Source organism: Eumetopias jubatus, unplaced genomic scaffold (genome assembly GCF_037043125.1).
Source record: "Eumetopias jubatus isolate StellerSeaLion01/CBP00866 unplaced genomic scaffold, mEumJub1_p1.0 scaffold_7, whole genome shotgun sequence".
Taxonomy (NCBI): Eukaryota; Metazoa; Chordata; class Mammalia; order Carnivora; family Otariidae; genus Eumetopias; species Eumetopias jubatus.
Window position 1 is genome coordinate 42,737,802 of NW_028274813.1, and position 25,641 is coordinate 42,763,442.

General features: G+C 39.4%; 1 protein-coding gene across 3 annotated transcripts in view; it reads right to left on the bottom strand.

Annotated features, from left to right (window-relative positions):
* Positions 1–19,286, bottom strand: part of TMEM260 (transmembrane protein 260) — a 65,264-nt gene extending 45,978 nt beyond the window's left edge. For 2 of the 3 annotated variants that reach the window (XM_028112208.2, XM_028112141.2), the window contains exons 1-3: positions 19,039–19,286; positions 14,122–14,153; positions 13,244–13,395 (exon numbers count right to left, since the gene is read on the bottom strand). In XM_028112208.2, the coding sequence (XP_027968009.1) occupies positions 13,244–13,395; positions 14,122–14,153; positions 19,039–19,198 (344 nt within the window). In that variant the 5' untranslated portion in view covers positions 19,199–19,286. The remainder of the gene's footprint in view (positions 1–13,243; positions 13,396–14,121; positions 14,154–19,038) is intronic. The other variant, XM_028112073.2, reaches the window with a different exon arrangement.
* Positions 19,287–25,641: the final 6,355 nt, after the last annotated feature.

Below are 25,641 nucleotides of genomic sequence, written 5' to 3' on the forward strand. Positions count from 1 at the left end.
ATGCAAAACATCTGTTGTGGAAAAACTCCGCAAGTTGAAGGATACATACAAGGATTTGTAGGTAGCAGTACTGCTCTGCTGAGGCTGCAGAGACGGTGGATATGGAGTGGCAGGATCTGTCAGCATGGCTGTGGAGAGGTCTGAAGCAGCCTAAGCTGGCCTGCAAAGACTGGAGAGAGCCGGGGTTGGCAGCTTTGCTACACAGGTAGGACGGGACAAGAGGGAAGGGAGTTTATAATAAGCCATGGGGCCTAGACTGGATAGGGAAGAAAGCAAAGCAGCAGGGGGCTGGATGAAGGCAATAAAGAGGATGAGCAAAGCTTCTAGGTCTCAGTCAAATGGAAGACAAGGGTAGAGGCATCAAGGAAATGAGTGAACTGAAAGCTAAAGTCATGCCAGGCAGTGGAAAGTGGGTTGGGGAAGGGGACTGGAACTGTTAAAGGAAGGAACAGGCCAGTTAAACAAGACTGGACTCTGTTGGTTGAGGGCAGCCTGTGATGGAAAAGGGTTTAATAAAGCTGTTTTCAAAAATCGTAAGATTTTCATTAAAACTAAGTATTTGTCCCAAAAGACAAGCAGTACATCATACACTAATAAGTCTGCAGGCTGAATGCTCTATAGAAAGACAGGTGTGCAGCCCAGGGCCATGACACCATATGCAACCTAACAAGGAGAGGTGAGGGCCCACATCAGCACACTGTTAGCTGAGTCTGTGATCTGCTGACAAGCAAAGGATGATGTCAGCAGTGGTAAGCATGAGGACTTTTTATTTTTCCTTTTTTTAAAGATTTTATTTATTTGAGAGAGAGAGAGAGACAGAGCACGAGCAGAGGGGAGGAGCAAAAGGAGAGGAAGACGCAAACTCCCTGCTGAATGAGGAGCCCGATGTGGGGCTCAATCCCAAGACCCTGGGATCCCAACCTGAGCCAAAGTCAGCTGCTTAACTGACTGAGCCACCGAGGTACCCCAAGCCGTGAGGACTTTCTGAAGACTCTGGAGTTCTTCAGTTCATTCACTGACTCTGTAGGTAGGCAGTCTCATTATATTGTGCAAGGCATATTACATTATCTGAGCTTGCTTCATTTCACCCTACTGAGACAGAGATAAATGACTAACGAGCAGCTGAATTCAAAGATGACTTCACGAAGACAGTTCAGGATCATGGCAAGGCTCAGTATTAGCTTCCTGCTGTCCACATCTGTAGCCTCTATGCTCCATTGTCACCAGAGCGTTCTATTCAAATAGCACCTAATTGCCATCTAACTGCTAAATACAACAGGCTCTCAGGACCTCTCTGCTGGATTGGTCCCAGCCCCAAGCACACTCTACTGAGTTAAGCCGGGCTCCACATCCCTCCGGTGTTCCTTCTGTGGTTCTGGATCTTCCTTCTGTTTTCTCTGAATGGCTCCTCTCCTACCATCACCTCCTTTAAAGTTGGTGTTTCCAAGATTTCATTCTCACGCAATTCTTCTCACTCTTACATACCCTACCTGGGTGGCCTTATCCACTATCCTGATGTCGGCTGCCAACTACAAACTTAAGTAACCGAATCTGTCTCTAGCGCGACCTCCCCCTTAGTCTCAAATGGACAGATCTCCAACTGACTGTTCTGTGCCTCACCACAAAGCCACTCCAACTCTTGGCGCCCCACTGAACCTTAGTATCAACACGTGCAAAACTAATTTCTCCTCTTCCTTAAATGATTCCTGTTCCTGTATTGTCTTAGTGATTGTCATTATCTACCGAGTTTAATTACCCAAGAAACCTAAGAGGCATCATCAGAGCTCCTGGCCCCTCTCCCTGTCGAACATATCACATCCTGCCAATCTTACTTCATAAACATTTTAAAAACTCATCCTCCTCTCCATCCATACTGCCACTGCCCTACCTCAGCTGTTAGGCTCACACCAACTCAACACTTTGTATGTGGTCTGCCTCCAGCCCTAGGCCCACCATTGCCACCAGAGTGAAGATCTTGTACTTTGCTGCCTTCAACCCCATAATGACTCCTCTTTGATTATAAAACATAACACAGGGACGCCTGGTGATCAATCGGTTAAGTTTCTGACTCTTGGTTTCGACTCAGGTCATGATCTCACGGTGGTGAGATCGAGCCCCATGTTGGGCTCTGTGCTCAGGGTGGAGTCTGCTTCAGATTCTCTCACCCTCTCCCTCCCCTGCATACACACACTTTTTCTCTCAAATAAATAAAATCTTAAAAAAAAAAAAAAAGCCTATTACAAGCTCCTCATTACAACAGACAAGACCTTTTATGATCTGGTCTCAGCCTACTTGTGGCTTCATTTTTTGATATAACCCATCTCATAGTTTGTGTTCTAGCAACACTAAATGAGTTGTAAGTTCCTGTACTTACAAGCTGTCTCTCCTCCATTGCAGCATTTTTTTTTGCAGATAAGGAATACTGTTTTGCCTTTATGGGGGTGACTCCCCCTGAGTTGGTGTTTCCAACTCAGCATAGGCATACTTTTCCAACAAGTTTTTTTTTCTAAGATTTTATTTATTTTTAATTTTATTATGTAAGGTTTTATTTATTTATGAGAGAGAAAGAGGGAGAGCGCCCGTCTGCATGAGCTGTGGGAGAAGCAGACTCCTTGCTGAGCAAGGAGCTGACGCAGGACTTGGGGCTCTCCGGGATCATGACCTGAGCTGAAGGCAGCCGCTTAACCAACTGAGCCACTCCGGCACCCCACAAGAAGTTTTTCTTGAAGTATTTTCACCAAGACCAGGATGTTTGCCCCTTCTCTAGACTCTATTAAATGTATTAAATGGGTACTGAATAGACAGGTTTTTCTATATTTCTAAAACTTTGCAAACCCGAGGAATAGAAATTTTTAACTATAACCTAATCTAAACATAGTAAGGAAATCAGATTTAGGGAACTTAAAATCCTCTAAATAATGAATTACAAAGCCAACAGAATTATTTTTTGACTACTGATATAGCCATTTCAGCACATTCATGCATTTTAAAAATAAGTCAATTTCACTTCACATACATATGTGTGTGTCCCTACAAAAGCCTTTTGATTTTTTTGAAAATTAAATGTTTTTCCACCTGTATATTTCAGGCATACTTTATCTTTAGTTTTTAATGCTTTTCAAATAACAAAGGTTTCTAATTATCTTGACCCAAGTCCAAGCATTTCCAAATAATGCTTTATTATAAAGCTACTTATGCCATTATTTAGAATTTATTCTTTATTTTTTTAATTCCAAAAAAACTGAAAGAAAAGATGGTTTGGTATTGGGATAAATTTTGTTGAAGAACCATGTCCTTTATTGTTGCTGTGCTTTACTATTATAAAAGTGGTGTCTTAGTAACCCACGAGATTGAGGGAAAAATTAAAGGATTTGTTTAGATTTTGTTAGATTAATTTTTATTACATTAATTTTTGTTACATTGATTTTTTTTAAAATAAAGTGATATCCATATGGGTATATCTTACAGAAACTAAGGAATAATGATTTTTCTACCCCATTCTTTTTTTTTTTTTTTTTTAAGATTTGAGAGAAAGAGAAAGAGAGGGAGCGCAGGAGAGGGGGCAGAAGGAGAGGGAGAGTCGCAAGCACACCACAGTGATCAGGATCTGAGCCGCCAAGAGTTGGAGGCTTAACCAACTTTTCCACCCAGGTGCCTCTCCACCCCGTACTTTAATTCAAGTGTTTAAATATTCTTTTGGCAAGAGTACAGAAATCATACTTTATTTAAAATAATTTTATATTACTTTATTCCTTGTCTATGAAATACATACTTCAAAGGAAATGAGAAAATACAGGTTTATAGTTACTCATAACTGCCTTTTGCATACTGACTTGTAAACAAAGTCCCTTACATTTTCTCATGGCTTTCTGAAATTTCAAACAAAACACCTCAGATTTTTCCTCTTATGTCTTACTGAGCCAAATATCAATGAACCACCCATATCAATAAGTCACTGCAAGTCTGAGATAGAAGACATTAAATGTGCAGATTTACCTAAGTGATATTGTAAAGATCACACTGATGAATATGTCTGAAGGCAAATCTAATTTTTAAACATGTTAAGCAAACAAGATGACTGAACAAATCCTTTTATTATCTGTTTATGTGTATCTTTAAAAAAAGTGTTTTTGTATGAATCCACAGAATATCTATAGCCTCCAATGAGTCCATCGTCTATTCTGATTGCTGGGGTCTTTGTTATTTTATGAGACTGGCCAAATATCCCTCTCAATGAAGGGTGTTCCAGAGTGAACGATTAGACAAGTTAGTTGTAATCTCTTTTGGGGAATACATTCTAACCAGAACACATGCTCCATAATTTTTTTTTTTCCTGAAAAGGCTATAACAGATATTTATAATTTCGGGGGGTGAGGGGATGCAGAGTTAAATTAGGTAAGTAGAAGGAAATACTATTTATATACCTTAAGGAATGCAGTACTGTTAAGTGAATTGGTAATCCAAATTTCTGGCTAAGTAATCTTTCTTTTAAAAACGTGGAAGGAATGTCCAATCTGACATTATTCCTTAAGCATGAGTTTTAAATGAAATGGTTGTTCTGAGCCCACAAAATGAGCTGTTTGGCATCATCCATAAAGTCAGATATACAGATGGACTATAAATGTAAGCAGCTCCAAAATAAGGCAAAACAATTCTCATCTACGCATAGACTCAGTCTGATGATTTTTTTTCCAAATGAAAATGACATAATCAAAAACACCATTCTGTTTTCACTTGGCAATCCAAGAGTCCTACTTTTCATTTTCATTTTATTCTTTTGAATAAACATGCTTATTATTTTTTACAAAGCAACTAAGGAGTTAGTGAATTTAATTATCTACACTTAACATGCTAAAGTGGCATCTTAAAATGAGCTCACTAAATTAAAAGATACACATTCTTCTACTGACACTGATGAAACTACTTCAACAAAAAAGAGAAGAGAAATCCAAATGAGGTTATGAAGAAAAATAAGAAGTCTTTTCACCAGAACTCAAGAATAAATGGTAAAATAGTCTCAACTATTTTCCATTTTAACTTAAGGACAACTTACGATGAATTAGATACAATATGAGAAAAAATGTTTTCCATTCTTAATTTGATTCTCATAAAGCCTCATAGAAGGAGATCAAAAAAGACATTTCTTTGACTGAAAAACGTATGTTTAGAATCTAACCTAGGGACACCTGGGTGGCTCAGCTGGTTAAGCATCTGTCTGCCTTTGCCTCAGGTCATGATCCTGGGATCCCGGGATCTAGCCCCGCATCAGGCTCTCTGCTCAGCAGGGAACCTGCTTCTCCTCTCCTCCCCACTCATGCCCTCTGTTGCTATCTCTGTCTCTCTCTCAAATAAATAAATAATATCTTAAAAAAAAATAGAATCTAACCTGACTTATAGAAGATAACATCTTATGAGGCTATATGAAGAAATGATCGCATACTTACAGCACCATTACTGCGATCATTTTAATAACACAACCACTATATTGTAAAAGATAGTTATATCTGAGTACTAACAATCAAAATCAAGTTTTTACACTGTGAGAGAGGTATGCTGAATTTAAGGGCTCATACTAATGCATAAAGCAATGATACAGATGATTCATAATATCAAATAATCTAAAAATCATTGAAGTATGTTTTATGTAAATATTTTTATGTGACACGTAAAATATATTTTCCAGTATGTTTGCAGTAAGTAAATCCTCCTAATTGCTTTTTGCTTGGGTTAACACTAACATCATGTAGTTCACATTCTAGTAAAACACAGTGGTTAGTCAATAGAGAAAGACACACCAAAAGTATGACAGACAGTATGGGAAGGGTGGTAAAGTACTTAAAATTTCACCCAGATAACACAAATAACAAAAATTCTCCACTGAGGTAAGGAATATGGGGTAAGGATTAAGATCATCCTAAAGAATGTGAAGCTCAGAATTCTATGGTTAATACATAACTGCCTTCTTTTTGGTCCACAAAATCCATGAAACCTAGATAAGATTCCTAGGAAAGGGACTGATTGTGCAGGAGTTTTCTCACTGATGGAATACTCCTCATCTGTTGACACAATGGATAAATCAGGAGGTTACAATTTGCACCATTGACACAGGTTTGCTATTGATGATAAGGTATATTTTTCTTTCCACTACGTGGTATTTGATTTTCATGTGTAGTCACATGTTTGTCTAACCCTCAATCAAAAGGCAAATAACAGAAACCTGAAATTCTCTCAGAACACACATTTGACGTGCCTCATAAAATTCACGAATGTATCTGTCTTCAGTGTTACTTGCATGCAAAGGACCCAACATGGAGGGTACACCGCCCTCCTTCTATGCTGCAAACTCCTGCTTGAAGGCAGTAGGATCGAGTAAGCAGGCCACAATGCAGCCTCTGAGACTGATTATTAAATAAATTACTATTAGTGTCAACTCATATTGATGACTAAAAAAATGTAATGGATTACAGGGAGGAAGTAAGGTAAAGCAGGACACAACAGCAAAGCTACCACCCCATCCTCCCGGAGTTCTTATCTTTCTGGGTCTTGTTCATGAAAATATATAAATGTTACCTTCTGCCTCAATCACATAATCAACACCCATATATTTATCTCTTCTGTGTACCTGGAGAAAGGTCAAACTGGGAAGCTAGCTACTGCCAAGCCTCTCTTTCCATGGCAGTTCACTCAACCCAGTGGCAGCAAATACGCATTGAGCATCTAATATGTTCCAGATACTCTGTTGGCAAATTATAGCCAGTAGCCATTTAGAAAACAGTAGAACCTAAACTTTCCTGTTAATTTTAAAGCTTGGACCTAATCAACATAAGTCAATCATTTAGGGCATGGTATATTAAAGTTACATCTTGGAAGCTGCCACCACTACACCTAAAAAAATGTAAAACACTTCCACCTTTAATAAACTTGCAAATAATCCCTTTTCCCACATTTTATAAAAATTTACTTTCACTCCAGATAAAATTCTCCCAAGGTGTGTTCTATTTCACGAGATTCAATCAAAAGGAAAACTGGTTCTGGCCTGAAGTTTCAGCTACATAAATACCAACTACCAATACACTAAAAGGAAAAGTACAAAGTATTATTCCTGATTTTAAACCACTAAATAACATTGGGAAAAAAAAACACAACTGACACGGAGGGAGTAAGATCATGAATAGCTTCCGAAAATAAGATAAAATCACACAATTCCCATTAAAATTCAGATTTATGCATTAACCAATAAATAATAAAGTTACTCAAGGTTTAGAACAACTCCTTTTATTATATCTCATCAGCTTCTACCTAATTGTCCAAAAGAAAAAACCCTGGGCTTTCTAAGAATCAACATCATACACCTTACTTTTTTTACTAAGTTCTCATGGTATGCCAAATAACTTGCACAATGGGATGCAATTTCTTCTGAAAGCACAGCCTGGTTTAAAATAACTCCCAAATTACAAATTTTCATATTTTGTTCAAAATGTTTAAAGACACAGAAGACCTCAAATTACCTTGTTAACTCAAGCTTGATAGCGTTATTTTGTATTCAATAGCAAATCTGAATGGTTAAAAAGTACATTCCAGCATATTGTTCTCAAAGGCCCTGGCCTTGGCTTGTCATCACACTAAGTTCCTTTTCACTCAAAACTTAGAAGATGCTGCATACTTTTTGAAACATTAAGACACTAAACGTATGGCAGGTAAACTTAAAAGATCCAAATAACTAAAATCAGCCGAATGAGGGTATGAAACTGTTTTCATTGGCAACACTAACCAACTCAATAAACAATAGAGATTTAATATTAAGTAGTCTTATCATGCAAAGTTATGAAAGCATATCTTAATACTTCAATTTCTGAAGACCGCTTTCTGTTTTTATGGCTTTGAAAAGTAGCACATCTATGGGGAGTTATGATCTAGAATTTTATTTGTAATTTTAAGAAATATATGCATTTATTATTACAGCCGTAATGACTGATGACTAGTTCCAGTGGCTAAATCTCGGCAGGAAACAGATTTAGCAATCTGAATGTTTTATAAGTTTTTGTAATTGAGGAAACTTTTCATAATCTGACATTTGTTAAAACCACTTATTAGAAATTATGCAGCACAGTAGCTGTGGAAATATGAGCTAGCTTCACAATTATAAAGTCAGCCTATGTAGCCCTTTCCTATTGTATATAGTGGCATAAACCCCACAGCGGCCTATCAGCTAACTGGCAGGCAGGGGGCTGCTCTATTCAAAGTGAGAGATACAAGCTGCAGGGCAAAAACCTGGCAGCTCCCATCTGACCCCACAATCCCCTACTGGTGACAGCTCCAAGCTCCATGGCAAATTAGGCCTTCTCATATTACAATTGGAGAAGACAGATTCCATTAGCAGTATCTGAAATTGAGTGGAGAGCTGCACTGTTATCAGACTTGACTCATAAGCACTGCTATTAATCAGAGCTATGATAGCATTTATATATTTCAAGCTATCTGCTGCCTCTGTGATATTCTGCTACAAAGGGTTGATGGGACTTAGGAAAGTGAACAATAGAGCTTTCTGGGAAAAGCAGAGTAAATCAAGAAAGTCTATGACTTCCGCACATTCTGAAGGGATTGTGGTTTACATAAATTTTCTCCCAATTGGAGATTGAGCTCTTCCTCATCTTACACATGGGATTTAGTTGTCACTCAATGGTAACAGCTGTGAAAAGGTGAAGCGGCCCACCGCTCAGAATATTGCCTTCGCTTTTAAAGCAATTAACCCATGAACAGGAGGATACCTGGTGATATCAAAGGGATTAGGCCAGGCAGTGCATTATTAACATTTCCTTGAACTAATTCTAACTCTGACTAGCTGTCAGAAAAGACTCTACAGTCTTAAAAAAGAGTTTTTGCCCTGCTTTTTTCCCCTTCAAAATGAAGTGCCGCTATTTGAGCCTAATATGTCCCTCTACTTAGAAGAAAATGCAAATGAACCAAGCTCTTAATATGCTTAGCCAGTCTGAGTCAATGCAATTTTAATACAAGTATGAGAGAAATATATGATCAATTAACCAGGGATCAAGACAGATATTCTCCTGAATGGAAATTAATACTCCAGTACTTTCCATTCTTCTTCAACTACAAAAACTTGGTGACTATTTGTTACTTCTGCATAGTTACCTCTGAAATTAGGAAGAGCTTGACATTCTTCTCTATGGCAATAATCTAAAATACTCTTTGAGCTGGAAAATCTAAATGTCCCTTAAGCAGGAGATTCTACATTCTCTAAGGTACGGCATTTTAATTCCTATTCTTTATTGAATGGAATCTTAGCTGGAACTATAAGAATTGCAGACATAGTGCTCCAAATCAAGTATTCCTCCTCCAAAGGTTTAATCAAATTAATTTTTAGCAGCAGCATAATGTTTAGAATTATATCACTTACAAAAAAATAAAATGCCCCATAAATAAAATACTGGCACAAAAGGATCTGCCAGAAAATACTTAAATTTATCACTGAAATTGGTTGTCGGTTCTTTGTAGTGAGCAGGTATAGTTTTACCTTCAATTACCATTAATATTCATATATTCTAGGCAACCTGGTTGACATTAAGAGATCTGATTTCTTACTGTACAATGTTAACGGTGTTAGAAAGTTTTTTAATGCAAGTTTCCTAAGACAGTACCTTCTAGAAAAAAATATTTGCAAAACTGTTTATTCAATGGTTAGTGACTTTGTCTTAATTTCTTTAAGTAAACACTGAATTTTGATTATAAAAACTAAAATAGTTTTACTTTCGATTCACAAGAGTCCTCAACAAACATTGTTGAATGAATTCTTCCATACTTACATTTGGCCCACGACAGTTTGGAAAGGATATGCTGACTCTCAAGCCTATTGAGAGTAGATTTCCTGCCCTGGACCCTACTAAAATACATGATACAAGATATGCCCTCATCTGAGATCATAAGCAATTGAAATCTTCCCTGAGGGAAAGAACTTTTATACAATGCTATCAACATACTCCATTCTCTTTTAGTGATACCAGAGCATAAGAAATGTAAGCATGTTGATGTTGCGAGATAGTGATTTCAGGGCTCCTTCCTTATTAAGTATATAGGACCTAGTTTGAGGTTGCTTAGAAAATAAGTTTGAAATTCAAGTACTAAGCAATGCTAAATCCCGTTCATATTAGTGACTTACCTGAGCTGTAACTTTTTAAATTCTGTATTAACAGGATTTGCGAATTTCAAAGGTGACACTTTAGATATCGTACCATCAAACTTAAAAATAATTTACTTCAATGGCCTTGAAAGAGAAAATCCCAGTTCCTACAAATCCCTGTCATGTACTCTTAAAAACACAGATGTACACATTAATAAAATGAATCCTGTTTCATATAAATGAAATGTATTAAACTCCCTTCACATAGTGAATGCTGAAAAATACCCCTGAAGGGGACAATACATAAATACATATAGAAACAACTGCCACAATCTTACTATTTTTAATTCAATAAAGTATAGTGACGCATACAGCTTTCAAAGTGCTCTTTTACTCCCATGCTTTCTACATTAGGGCGAAGCGAATATACATGAGTTCTTGTCAACCATTAGGAAAGAATGACAAAAAAATGCAGTGTTGATGACATCTTACGGCTCTTAAAAGCAAGAGAAAGATGCAAGGAAAGCAAAAATTACATAGTAATTGGAAACAACGAATAAATTGTTCTTTCAACCTAAGTCATGTTTACCGAAAAAAATGGAGCTTTTTACATCAACACATTTAAACAGAAATTTGCTTTTAAAATACAATCTTTGTTTAAAAGGTACAGAAGGTCTTTATGTCCACCCCAAGAGCTAAATATAGTGAATGCCATGAGAACAATTACCTGAAAAAAACCTAAACCTGTTAAAAGAATTAATTTACTGCACACCAGTCAGCGCTAATCCTACATGTACAGTAATGTTCTCTGAAGTGATGGGGGGAGAGAAAGAATAAAACTGTTTCCTGGATCAAAACCCTCCAACACTCCACAACAAAATGGAATGATGATTTGGCCTGTCAATGAATAAAGTAGTCAAATGTCTCCTCAACGAATTCTGATAAAGGAGGCAACCTGTAAAGGAACACATTTACCGGACGCTGGGCTGGAAAAAAGCTGTCACTGTAATGGCTGCAAGGGAACTGTGTCCTGCTGTTGGGTTTATATTCACAGAAGAAAGGTTTTAAAGGTTAAGTTCAGGTCATACAACAAATGAAATTGTAACAAGCCAGCTGACACTGTATAATGTCTTCTTCCACTCAATCAATAGGCTACTGTTAGTCCTATTACCATAGAGATGGCTTGCTCTCTCCTGAAGGGTGTCTATTGTTTGACAAAACAGATTTGCCACTTGAACTAGGTTGTTCCCAGAGGACGTGTACCTTGTCAATTATTTGTATTCAAAATAATGAAGTATTTTCATATTAAAATGTATGTAGGAGATAATATTGTTGGATCCCTTTTCTGGAAGAAAGCAACTTTCCCAAGTACAATATTACTAAAACATTCTGAAAACCACTCAAATATCCAGTTTAGTCATATTAAGGGTTTTTGATTTAAAAAGCCTATGTCAGCAAATATACAAATTTACCATTAAGACTGTATTTAAAAAAAAAAAGATCACAGGTTAAGTGTGCTAATCTAAAACCCATTATAATCAAGCATGATAATAAAAGCTATTTTAAAATACAGACAACTCAAAGGAAAATTATTGTCCAAAGCTATTTGGATTCTGTAAAGATTTTTATGTATGATTTTTACAGTGGTTTTCATGTGGAATGGTATCACCAATTTATATATTGAAAAGCATGGAAAAGTTTTAGAGAACAAATCACTTTATTTGCATAAGAGCTTTTTATAGCCACATAGCATTTAAATGTATGTTGTAGAAATGATATTCTAAAATCCAGATAAAAAATAAAAAATAAAATAAATTACAGATGAACTACTAAAATAAATACAAGTATTAATTTTCTTTAAATGCCTTTGTCTTAAATGTCTTGTGAAGATTATTAATTCATACATTCAATACAAGACAAGTAGTTCTACATTTCAACCTAGATATTTAAAAATGTTAAAGATCAGTTTTTCTCTCAATAGAAATAATGACAAATTCTTAATTATAAAAGACTCAGGAGAAACAATTCTAAAGAAGATTACTCTAATCATTTAGAAAAAGAAGGTATTCATAATACTAATCAATCCAAGCAGAGATGTTATTTTCAACATTTCATACTGAAAAATTGGCTATTACTGAAAACCTGTAACTGAAATAAAAATGAATTAAATAATGTAGATACAAATGTAGTAAATGACCAACAGTTACAACATTTGAATCTGAAAGCTTTCCACAAATAAATTTAAAAGTAAGCTTTAATGTTAACTTTTACCTTTCCATAAACAATTAAAAAGGAAATTTAGAAAGAATTTAGTCAAAGGGCAATTTTATGAATAAGACAAATAAAAACATTAGTCTCCAAAAATGGCATTTGAAATTGTCTATTCAAATTATACTATATTTACATACAAAAATTTGTTTTTATAATAAAAACTGCAGTAGTTTTTGAAAGAGGCGTTTTATTTTGGTTCTCCCTTTGCAGGAAGTGTAACTTGTATTTTTTAACTATAATCTCCTTAGGCATAGGTTAGACTGGTTAAGAATGAAGGAGACAGAAGCAGCAAAGAAAAATTAAGTTTACCAACATCCTAATGACCCATTTTTTAAAAAGCAAGGTAGCCTTCAGAACCAAGAAAACTTTCCATCAATGAAGTATGTGGGGTCTAATTTGCCTACCTTATTAGGAATCGTGAAACCTTACCAAAACCATATCCCAAACTGATTTCCTTAGTTAACAGCCTCATTTCAAAGAGTATACAACATGTGCATATAAGATGACCTTCATATTGTTGAATTAAACTGGCCCATCTGCATCTTCATAAAATGACAAACCTTATTAGTTCTGCCTAACCCGAGAACTGTGATAATCAACTGGTGACACCTTGACTCCATTGTAGGAAGCACAACCAACTGTGTAATCACCTGAGGGGTAAAGTGCGTATGAAATTACTGGAAATTAAGAAAGTGTAATCACAGGAGTGATTAGGAAAACCATTCAAGCAACAAAAGAGTTTTGGTTTTGGGGTTTTATTTAATGTCTGCACTTAGGCCATCAGAACGCTCCATCTCCAATTAGCCAAAATTAATTTTAACTCATCAACTACTTTACCTGAAAACGGTGAAAAAAAGTAATGACGCAGCTACTGCTCCAAACAAGCCACACAGAAGATTGACGCGGTAGGCAACTGAACCAAAAGGAAAGAGTATAATTGCCAGTTTAGCCACCAGCGTGAACAAAGGATAGCCAGGAGGATGGGCAACCTATGGAAAAAATCAGCGAGTTAGAAGGTTTTCACCTCCTACTAAAGAGTCACACTGGCTTTAATTGCAAAGTAGCCCTTTGCTCGGGCAAGTATAAAGATTAAGAGGCAATGACTACATGTTTGAACAGCGGTTTTCTATTGTAATCCTTTTGTGCCAATACAAATAAATATTTTCTTTAGCGGATTTGGCAGCGTCTATCACATGGTGTGTCACCTAGAGAAAGGGTGACATATTTCATTGTCAGTTCTTAAGCAGTTTGTTCTCTGGGTTCACAGTACATTAGGGTCATTTAAAAGGCTATTGAAATAAAGCAGGTTCTGAAATTTCGTATTGGTTAGGAAGTTGAAAGACCACACTGCTATCGGATTACCACCATGCTGACAGTCCTAAGGTCTTGCCTAAAGGGATCATGCACCATAATAAAGTTTATTAAATAATAAACTTATTAAAACTGTTAACCCGATTTATTTTATTCTCCATAGCTTATACAAAATTTGGGGTGATAATAAGCCAGCTACTGTATATATAGTAAAGGCTTTGCTTTGTAATTTAGTTTAATTGGATTTAAAACTTAAAGTAAATTGTCACGTACTGTACTTATAAGTTACTAAAAACTGGGGTTTGAAAATAAATTAATCTACTTTACTCCATGCTTAATTAAACTTTCTTAATTCCTAAAACTGTTAATGAGAGCATTGATTAAACAATAAAACTAATACTTACTCCAAGCTCATGTGCGGCTGTGATCAGTTCCCCTGTGAAAAAATAATGTAAAACCAATAATTACTATTAGAAAATGACACTCCTCCAAAGTTTTCAAAATCCAAATGCTTGCACTGGGGTTTTGCATTAATTTGACTGGATAAAACTATAAAATCTGTAGAGATTTAACAGCATGAAATAGTCTAAGGATATTTTCTCCCTTAGGTCTAACTGAACAAATGATCTTTGATAGTTTTTAATAACTGGTCAGTGGAAACATAGGTGAATTCTGGTTTTTAAGAAGTGCTTATTTTCCTTCCTGAAAGTTGTGCACACTTGCAAATATACAAAAACTCTTATAGAATGTAAGTGTAATATGATGTAATGTCCCTCAAGAATTTAGTATAAAGATATCTACAAAGATGCAACTTTATGATAATGTAAAATGTGCAGACCTCTGAAGCTTAGACATTCCATAACATGTACCATTCTGCTCTAAACTGGCATTTGAATACCTTCTCTACATTAATTATGTCGGGTATCTTTAAATAATTGGCGAGCACTTCTTAGCTCCAGGCTATTTTGGTAAGCTCTGATTACCATAATACATTTCTGCAAACCACTAAATCATTATATTATTTACATAGTCCTTTGTAATTCCTCACCATCAGCGATTATCTCTAAAATTATGATGCAGTAATTCAATGTCTATTTGTTAGTATTTTAAGTATCCAGAGCACAGGGACTATTTCTGATTCATTCCTGTGCACTGTAATACAGGACAATGTAAGAAGTCAATGTTGATGGTTTATGAAAGTTACTAGTATTTATTAGGAAATGTATTACTGTCCATTTTCTATCCTTCGATGGGTATCAATGCTTCTTTACTTTCTACTGTTGCAGCCGCAAAGTAGATCTTTACCCTCTGGCTAGGACAGCAAGAACTTTGACCAGTTTTCTACTTCTTCTTCATAGTGAAATCACCTCTTGCCACCCCACCTCCCCAAAACAGGTTGGATTGTATCACCAATCCAAAATTTCTCAATGGCTGCTCTCTGCTTACTAAATGAAGGTCAGATTCCTCAGCACGACAGGCTAGCCCTCTAAAGGCTTCAAGGTTCCCTTTACAAGGCATGTATCAATGAAACCTATGCTCACCTCAGTCAAATCTGATTACCCACTGTTCCTCTGGAATGGTTCTTTTGCACCTCTTATCACTCATTTTCTCACCCAGTGTTCTCCCCTAAATCCTTCAAGGCCTAGTTCAATTGCCACCTTCTCAGTGACACCTTTCCTTATACATTCCCCTCCCTAGCCTCCCCCACCAGAATTAATCACTTCTTCCTCCTCCATAGAACCTGCTCTAACCTATTTAGCACTTGTTTAGATTGCCTTATATTCTAGTTAGTTGTTTTCATTTCTGTCTTTTCTAAGTTGAAAATACTAACCTATCCGTTTCAGGGGACCGTCAAGACACCACCACCCTTCCCTCCTCTGGTCCCACAAAGAAACTAATTCAAGTCCTGCACACAGAGGTTGACAATAAGACAAATCATATCATCATCCTTGCTACTCAGATACCCCTATCTTAGGCTGAATGACTGCTTGCCTCATGGAAGCCCCATAAGGGCACCCAAAGACAGATAATGCTTTCCTAAGTCAGTTACTTAAGGATACCTTTTAAGTTTTCTGGAGATATTCGAGAGCAATTTGGAAACCAAAGGCACTTTTTGCATCTTAGAGACTTTTTAAAGAAATAGTTTATGGCCTAAAAATATTTAAACTAACTTCCCTTTGTAACTACTGTCAAGGACATTTTATAGTTTTACTCCAGGATGGATTAGGCTTGTCTTCAGTCCCCAAACTGTTTTAATCAGCTTTTTTGGTATTTCTATAGGTATGATGAAACACAGTTAAGTTCAAATTTTCAAAGTCACTATTTATTCTCCTCCATGTAAAGTGTATTTACAATTGCATTTAACATTAAGAAAAATAGCCTACTTTCGCTAACTTCTTTTTACCATTAAAAAATCATAATGTTATTCTTTAAGTTCTGTAGGTATAAAAATTGGGGGAATGTGACAAACTTCCATCACCTACTCTTATATTAAATGTTAAACTAAAATCTAAATAGGAAAGATAGCTATTATTCAAAGTCTATAAATGTATCCTTGAAAAAAGCTAAAGGGAAACATTACTCTTAAACTGGACTTTGATAAAGAGATAAGAGAAATGTGACTAAGGGGGAACAAAAGAGCCTCCTGGATGCTGTTACTCCCAACCCTTTACTCTAAGGCTTCTTCAAATTTAAGTCCTACTAAAACTGCACCAGAATTACCTGGATGCTTTTTAAAAATGAAGATTCCTTGACCAAACCTACCTATATTAAGACCCTCTGGCACTGGGTCTCAAGTTTCCCAGACAATTCTGAGGTACATTCAAGTTTGAGAATTACAGCTTTTCTGTCTTGAGATGCAAATGGGTGGCAAGCTCAGAACTGTTAGTGGATACTTAACCTTTACAAAAACCAGCTCCCTCTGCATTATACTTTTTATATTAATTTCACAATTATATGCTCATCTATCAAGTCTGTTAAAGACAGTATTCTTAAAATATATGAACACATAAATAAGCTACTTTATTTTTCCCAAGAATAACAAATAAATGTGAAGTCGCCCCACACTCTCCTCCAGAGGATCATGAGTATTCCCGCCCATAAATCAACTGTGTATCAAATAGTGCAAGAAATAATTTTGGCAAGGCTACACAATTTGACAGATCTATGGAGTATAATTTAAGACTTATCAAGAAGAAAAATACATACTTTATACTGGTTTTGAGATGTGTTCTGTTTATTGATAAAAATATTTCATAAACACAACATTCAAGGAGGACAGTACTTTCAACATATAAACAATTATTATCAAAGACATGATTATACAAATTTTACTGGCAAGACTTGGAAAAGTTTATTTATCATTCCTAACAATGAACACCAAAATATTAGAAGCAACCACTATTTGGCATCAAACTAAACAAATCAGAACACCTAAAAAGTTTGGTAACTCAATGTAAATGGGTAACTTTATTCTACTGGGAAAAAATAACAGTATTAATAAAGACACCAATCATAGATTTTAAATAGACTCTAAATAACACTATATATGTGATGACGGATTTAACAAAGAACTTAGAGCACAGGTTAAGAGAGTATGTTCTGAAGTCAATCTACTTGAGTTCTTTCCTTGACTGCCCCCTGCTTTCTAGCTGTGTGAATTCTGGACACAGCTGAGCCTTAGTTTTGTCAGCTATGAAAGGAAGATACTGATAGTTCTTACCTCACAGGGATAGTTAACAAAGGACAATCCACGAAAAGCACTTGGAAGAGTGCCTGGCATATAGTAAGTGCTCAGTAAGTGTTAGTTATTTTTATTCATCCTATCTGAAAACTTCAGGCTCAAAGAATCATGGTAAGTAACTGTCAATGTCTTCTTTCTTTAAGGTACAGAACTACTCAATCTTTAAGTAATGCTCTCCATTGTCAAAACTCTCACACTACAGTTATTTCCATTATTCAGCGTAAGCCTTGGAAACATGGTAACTCCATTCCCAACTATACTAATGAAACACTGCTCCTATTTGTTCAATAGGACTTGAAAGAAGGCAGGCAATGATTTGTATGTAAAAGGAACATCAAGGCTCCTCAACGTGAAAGGTAGCCCGGAAGATGGCCCCCACTGATGCCCAACTCCTGCCGTTCTCACTATATAATCCTCTCCCCCGTGAGCGTGGGCTGGATTTACAGACTGTCAAGAATAAAACAGGCCAGTGGTCTATCAATCACTTCCACGACTAGGTTTAGGAAATGACAGCCGTGTCAGACGAGGGTGCCGTCTCTTCCTCTTCACAAGAGTCGGCTTCCCGAGAGACCCACGTGGCGAAGAACCGGACTGAGGTGAGAAGCGAATCCTCTCCCAAGATGAGCCCTGAGAAGACTGCAGCTCCCGCCCACCCCGTGACAACAACCCTGTCCTGAGGAAAGGCACCCAGCCAACCTGCACCGAGATTCCTGATGCGCAGGGAAGGGGAGATAATAAACACCTGTTGTTTCAAGCCACTAACTTTGGGGTCATCTTGTTAAGAAGCAAGACGTGACTAGTACACTCCTTTTTTTTCAATCTATAGATTCACCTCGAGAAGTTACAGCACTACCGGCATTATCGGATGGTCACTTAATCTGGCAGCAAGACAAAAGCAAAAACAAAACCAGGCTCTTGCTCCTCTTCCCAAATACGTAACAAGCCTATAACAAATACGTTAACAATGGCTCCTGTGATTTCCGTGGTCCGTACTTTTAACAGAAGCGGCTTGCTTGAAGCCACAACTGGCTTCCACTCTTGTAAGCGCTCTCCCTGAGAGTCTGCGGGGCAGGTTCCTTTTCAACATTCAGGTTTCAACTGAACACCCTGTTCGGAGGCCTTTCCTGGCCAGCCATTCTGAAGGAGGCCCTAGCTGCCCCACGCCCCCACCTATCCCACATTTCCCTCCCACGGTCTGTCGCTGTGTAGTCGGTCGTGTGTGTCCTGTCTCTACCCGCCCAAGAACACTCCCCACGGTACTTGGTCACCACCGCCGTGACTCCTTTTGTATGGAACACAATAAGGACTCAGGAACATTTGTGGGCTCAGAAGGAATGGAAAGCGAAAACTCGGGTCCCGGAAAATGCCCTGGCCAGGGGCAGAGGTCGGCTAAGTCCCACCAGGCGAAACCGGCAAGCCCCTTCTCCAGGGCCGGAAAACGACAGACACCAGTTACAGGAATGGAAACAGAAGTTGGCCTGGCACGCAGAACCCTGCACGGAGCACGGGCGGGCGGACCGGGGGGCGCGAGCTGACCCACCAGGGAGAGGGGCGGGAAGGCGGCCCTGAGATACTTTACCCGAGTCTCCCCCCGGCACCGAGGGGGGCAGCGTGAGGGTGAACACGGCGGCCACGCCGGCGAACACGGCCACGCCGCCGCGAAGGCCCCCGGAGCGCCGCGGCCCCACCCGGGCTGCCCGCCCCCCGGCCGGGCCCCCGCCGTCGCCATGGAGACCCATGGGCCCCCGTGGGGCCCGGGGAAGGAGGCCGCGGCGGACCCAAGGACTCGGGCGACCCGGAGTTTCCCCGGCGAGAGGCGAGCGCAGCGCGAGCGGCGGCTTCCGGGTCGGGCCTCGGCCCCCTCCCCGGACCGCACCTTCCTCCGCCGGGCGCGGGGAGAGGACGCGGCCCGTCTGGCACCAGCCGGCCGGGGGTTCGGTGGTAGCGCGCCACGCGGTGGGACCCACGGGGGGATAATGTGCTTTACAGTCACCCACCACGAGCAAGAGCCCTCTGCTAAGCAAGCAAGCCTGGGCGCGGGACCGCCGTCTCTACGCCCCCCCACCCCCCCTCACACTGACTTGGTCGGGTCTGACAGAGACAGAGCGGGGTCGCAAACCGGGGTGCGCCAGGACCGCCTCTGCCCCCGCTGGTGTGGGGTGGAACTACACTGGAGGGCCGCGAACGCGCGCCCGAGCCGCACCGTGCAAGAGCCCGGAGAAGTGTGCGCGCGGTGCGCGAAGCAGGCCAATGCATCGCATCAACCGCATGTTCACTACGATTCATTACAAGCCCGTGTGCGAATTGTTAAATCGCTGAGTTACTTTCAGAGAGATTAAAATACGCTAGTTGGTCTGTTTTTTTCCTTGTACCACGAGGAAAACTCAACCGGTGAGTTGAGAAACTTGAGTTTCTGTGTTAATACCAATAATTCGTATCCTGCTAAAGTTGTCGCCTACTTTGATGAACAGGGGGATTGCGGTGGAGCTTTGACACAACATGACAAATGAAACGGAGATGCTGTACGCTGTACATGGTTAGCTGCCAGGCAAGAAAGAACGGGGACTACAGGACAACCACGTAGCACGAGGCTCTTAGTAAGATTTTTAAGCTTACATTTTACATTATTACAGTAATTATTCTGAAGGGGAAGGGGAGGAGGCCATCCTCTGTGGAATGCATCTCAAAATACACCAAAGATTAGTGACAATCTAAAACGTGTCACAAGTACTCTGAGTGGAACACTTGGTCTCAACTGTGGAGTAACATCCACCTACGTAGGTTGGCAGTTGCGCCAGCAATACCGTAGTCTTCCTCAGGTACTTACACAATACTTTCTCGGCCGTATTGGGGGTTCCTGGAGGGCAGGGGCCGCCGGGTAGGCAGCTTCTAAAATAGCTCCCAGTGGTCCCCTGACTGCGGGTATTCTTTCCTTTATGTAATCCTTTCTCTGGTGTGGGGGCCAGAGCTCTCAGTGTGGTAAGGCATGAGTGATGGATGTCACTTTGCTGATTAGGTTTATAAAAAACTGACATCCATCGTGCTGACACAGGCTGCTTTCTGTTTCTTTTCTGAAAGAGCACGCCAATGATTCATGCTGACTGAGCCAAGCATGTCCATTTCATCTTTTGCTTCTGAGCTCTATAAAAAGATACATTTTTATCATGGCAAATTATTTTCAAAAGGGCATAATTATTTGCCCATGTATGGGTAGTAGAGATCAGTGTTGGAAGTAGGAATTTGGGAGTTCTCGTGTAGGGATGAGAAGGATGAGTAAGTTCACCGGGGCATAGTGTATTGAGAACAAGGTGAAGGTCAAGTGTTAGCCCTTATCTTTGTTTTGGGAATGGCAGGAGAGGAGGAGAGAACAGTGGCAGAGGGTCATGTGTCCCAAGAAGCTAAGGAAGAAATGATGTCAGTGAAGGGTATGTGGTCAGGTTGTCACAGAGAGGGAAGGACGGTGAGGAGGGCCAGATTGAGGTTTTGTGGGGCTTGAGTTTATACAATTTGGAGAATCATCTGAGCAAAAGAATACAAAACTGCAGATACAAAATTAGGTACAGGCATTGGAAGGAACCTGTGCTAGTGACAGGCCGTGAAACTTAAGCTTCGTTAGCTCACGGTTAATCTCCTTTGAGGATGAAGTAGGGCCAGTGCTCTGTGCCCGACTCTGCCTCTCAGGACATGTGCTGATGCTTCGCTCCCACCGGGAGCCAGTCTCCTCCAGGCTTCCCTGAGAGGACACTGCTTTGGCTCTCCTTCTATCACTGGCCTCTCTGCCCTGACTTCGCTTCTGTCAGACCTCCAAATACTAGAGTGTGCCAGGGCTCATTTGTAGACTTATTTTTTCTCTTTCTGCCTCCTTTCCCAAAATAATTTTATTGAAATTTTAAGTAGCAACTAGAGTCTAATAAATTCCAAAACTACACACTGCTATTCTTTCCTTTAAGTGACTGCTTTTAAAAGAAAATAACTGCACTGTGATTTCCCTATTTATATGTCTAAACAGCATTTCAAACCTGGCAGTCTTTGCCTGTCTTATTTGCACCATATACCATGCCTAACATGGTGACTGGCACAAAAGAGTACTTAACAAATACTGGCGTAATGGATGGATACATGCACAATGAGAGACCACTGGTATACCTGTTAGGGATTGCATTTAGCTGCTGGTAACAGAGACTCTGCTACAGTGTCTTCAACATGCAAGCATTTATTTTCTTATGTAGAGGTCTCAAAGCAGTCAGTCCAACATTGATTTGGCAACTCTCTCGTGTCCTCAAGGAAAAAACTGAGCTCCTTATATCTCCCTGCCCCATCCTACTCAGCTTAAGTCCTCAAGGTCATCCCTTGACCAATGATGGGTTGCTAATGCTCCATCTGTATTTGAGGAAGAAAGAGAAAGGATAGGAAGCGATGAGAATGTCCCAGCCTTTTAAAGAAGGTTATGGAAATGCCATTCCACAATTATGCTATATTTCATTGGTCACAGTTGATTAACAGGCCACTCCTAGGGGCAAAGGCAGTTGAGAAATGTACCTTTGCAGCTAGATGGCTTTTCAGGATTCTATCACCAAGGAAGAAGGGGAGAATGGATATTGGAATGCAACTAGCAGGTGCTGCTGTAGTTAGATTTGGTGAGTTGGAAGTATTTGAACCTTGAAAGTTCAAGGGGTGAGTTTCAGTAGAGTAGTAGATATGGAAACCAGGCAGTGGTGGGTAGGAAATGAGGAAATGGAAGAAGAGAAAATAGAACACATTGGTAAGAAGTGTGTCAGTGAAGGGAAAGAGAGAAGTAGTATGGGAATTCATAGGGACTGAAGTGTCAGATGAGTTTTTTTGTAACCCAAGAGAGTACCTGGAGAGAGACAGTAATGAAGTAAAGATGTACAGGAGGCTGGAGGGAATGGAACCAAGGAAGAAAGAACAGGAAGGATGAAGATAGGAAATACTAGAGTTTAGGAGGGAAATTAGGGAATGCATGACCATTGAACTTGATCCTTGGGGAGACTAGTGAAATATATAAGGAACATGTACCTATTATACATGCTCTGGTTCATTCCACAGTGGGTTAGAGACAGCTACTGTAATACATACTATAAACTAGAAAAATATAGTGTACTACTGAGGATTCAGCCAGAGGAACAAAGGTAGTAGGAGATATATGGATGCTATGAAATTTATTGCAGGAAATTGTCTCTCGTGTTTGTGGAAGCTGGCTAGGCAAGTACGAAATCCCTGGGGCCGGCCGTCAGGAAGGGCAGGCTGGAAGTCTTGGGCATGGGGTGAAGCGGCTGTCCACAGGTGGAATTTCTTCTTCATCAGGGAATCCTTAGCTCTGCTCTGAAGGCCTTTCAGCTGATTGAATCATGTCTACCCAGATTATTTAGGATAATCGCCCTGTCTTAACACCAACTGATCACAGACTTCAATCACAGCTACAAAATACCTTCACAAAAACACCTAGATTAGTGTTTGATTGAAAAACTGAAGAATGTTGTCAAGCGAAGGTGACTCATCCAAAGATCATCGCAGTATTATACATAATGCAAATTCAAGGTCAGGGAACATGTGAATTGGAAATAGAATATCAGATTGGAGGAAAGTAAATATATGAATGTATGGGCCTATGGTATACCAGATTTGGCTCTGGGAGTCTTGAGAGCAAAACAAAAGGGAAATAAGATCATTTGTGTGGCCTCCTAGATCCCCAGGGAAAGCAAAGTCTTCCTGGCACCTATGGCCAGCACCTAGCTTCTATGGACACCTTAGGGAATGGCTCCTCAGTACAGCTGGGCAGACATGGGCATTCCAGCTCTTCACTAGGCTTCCACTGATACCTCCTAGCTGGGTGGCGGGGTGGGGGGCATGTGGGGTGCCAAGTAGCATCTTATTAGTGTTTCCCTGTGGCTTCTGATGATACCACAGTGAGGAGGAGGAGGCAGGGCAGGGAGTGGCCTCCTTTTTTGGGCTGCTGGTGAAAATCATGACTCTCCTTTAGGCTCCATCTGACACCACCTTATCTGAGAGGGGTGGGCAGCTCATTACTGCTGGGTGAGGGTGGAAGTCTAGCCTCCCCATGTGGACTTTGCTGACACCATGGAGAAGAGAGGCCCCATTTCTACCCAGCCAGGATGAAAGTTCTGGCTCCTTCCTCAGCCTTGAACATCACCCTGGTGGGTATTTGGGGACATCTGGAGAGGATGGAAGTTTAGGTCTGTACTCAGTCTTCGCTAGAATGGGTAGGGCCTGGGGCCACTGTTTTTTTCTTTGGTTTTTGGCTATAGTAGAGATGTTACTTTCTTAATGTATCTGTCTGGATCCTTTCCCTGTCCTTTGACCAGAAAGAACATGCTTTTGTTGGGGCTTTTTTGGTCTGTGCCCATCGGCATCTCTGGGTTGTCAGCTTCTCTAGCATCCAATCTAGGATCTATGAGGCAAAAAGAAAACCCAGGGAACTCACTATCATGTTGTTCTTCAACTTCTCAGGCTCCTATTTGGTCTGCCTTCTTCTCTCCACCTTTAGTTTTCTTATCATTGTCTTACATATAATGTTTACTTGTACTTAGCAGGAGGAATAGGGAAAAGTGTCTATTCCATCTTTCTGGAAGCAGGAGTCACTCCCCTTTGTTTTATTCTTCCCAAACATTTACAGCAGCTTCACAGACATTAATGCACTGAAATCTGCCTTAAAAATTGTCATCTAGAAGCCATTATTACCATTAAATCCCACTTAAAATAAAGTCAGATGTGTCTTAATCTTACCAATACCTGTAAAATTTTAGATTCGGTACTTTAGATTAGAAATTAGCTACCTGGAATACCATCCCATAAACCACCTACAATAGGACAATGCAAGAAGACACAAATGTCCCTGTACAGTACCTTAGAAAAATAATTTCAAACACTCAAATGTACTAGTAACCAAAAGAATTTGAAATAAATACCCAAAAAAAGTCATTTTCAATCTTTCCAATTGTTGAAGGTATTTAATATCTATAGAGTGTTAGTGATGAAGTAATTTGATACAACATTTTAGAGGGCAATTTAGCTACATGTATCAAAAATCTATAAGATATTTAAATAATTTGAGCTAGAATTATCAGTGAAAGTATGAAAATGTGTTCAACTTGATTAGTCATCAGAGAAATGAGAAATAAAACCCCTGTGGGATACTACACACCTACCAGTTTAGCAAAAGTAGAAGTCCAACTATATTTAATGTCAGCAAGCGTGTAGAACAATGGAAATTCTAGCAGGAGTGTAAATTGGTACAACCACTTTGGAAAGCACACGTTTTTCAAGGAAAAACAAAGATCTGCAGAGCCTGGATCCTAGCAATTCCATGCCGCGTTTGTACCTCGAGAAGCCAGAGACAGTTACAAAAAATGTTCATAGCATTACTGTTCATAAGAGCCCCCAAATCGGAACAACCCCAAGCACCCCTCAACAGTGGAACAGAGAAATAAATCCTGGTATATTTATACAATAACCTGCTACACAACAAAGAGAATAAACAAACTACAGTTAACCACCATGGAAAAGGATGGATGCCTCTCATAAAAAATACCAAGCAAAAGAAACAGTTATAAAATAGTACAGAGAGAATGATTCTAGTTATTTAAAGTTAAAAGATAGTGAAACTAAGCTAAATTGTTTGGAGCTCTATCCGTAAAGTTTTAAGCTATAAAGAAAATAAAAAATCGTCACCGATGTTGAGATAATGGTAGCTACCTCGGGGGTTGGTGGGAGCTGTGATGGGGAGGGGTACCTGTGGGCTTTACTGTGCTGTCAGTGCTTCTGTTCTTGACCTGGGCAGTGGCTACTTGGATATTTTCTTTATAATTATTCTTTAAACTATTTATAAACATTTTCAAGCACTCTTTTATCTATATGTGATACGTCTCAATGAAAAAATGGAAAGGAAGGGAGATTGTGGAGCAGTTATCTAGAAGACAGTTTTGTAATGAATGCTAAGCAGAATATTACCCTGAGTTGGCATGTGATAACTCATCATTGTCCCTGCATCTTTTTACTTCGGTGTAATCTAAGGGATTATAGGGAGGTGTTTTATACTCAAGGAAAATAGATTTCAGCATGAAAGTAAATTTCCTTTCAAAATCCCTTCTGGTGATCTACTGTAATTGCATACTAAACTCACTCCTGAAACCAATTTACTTTC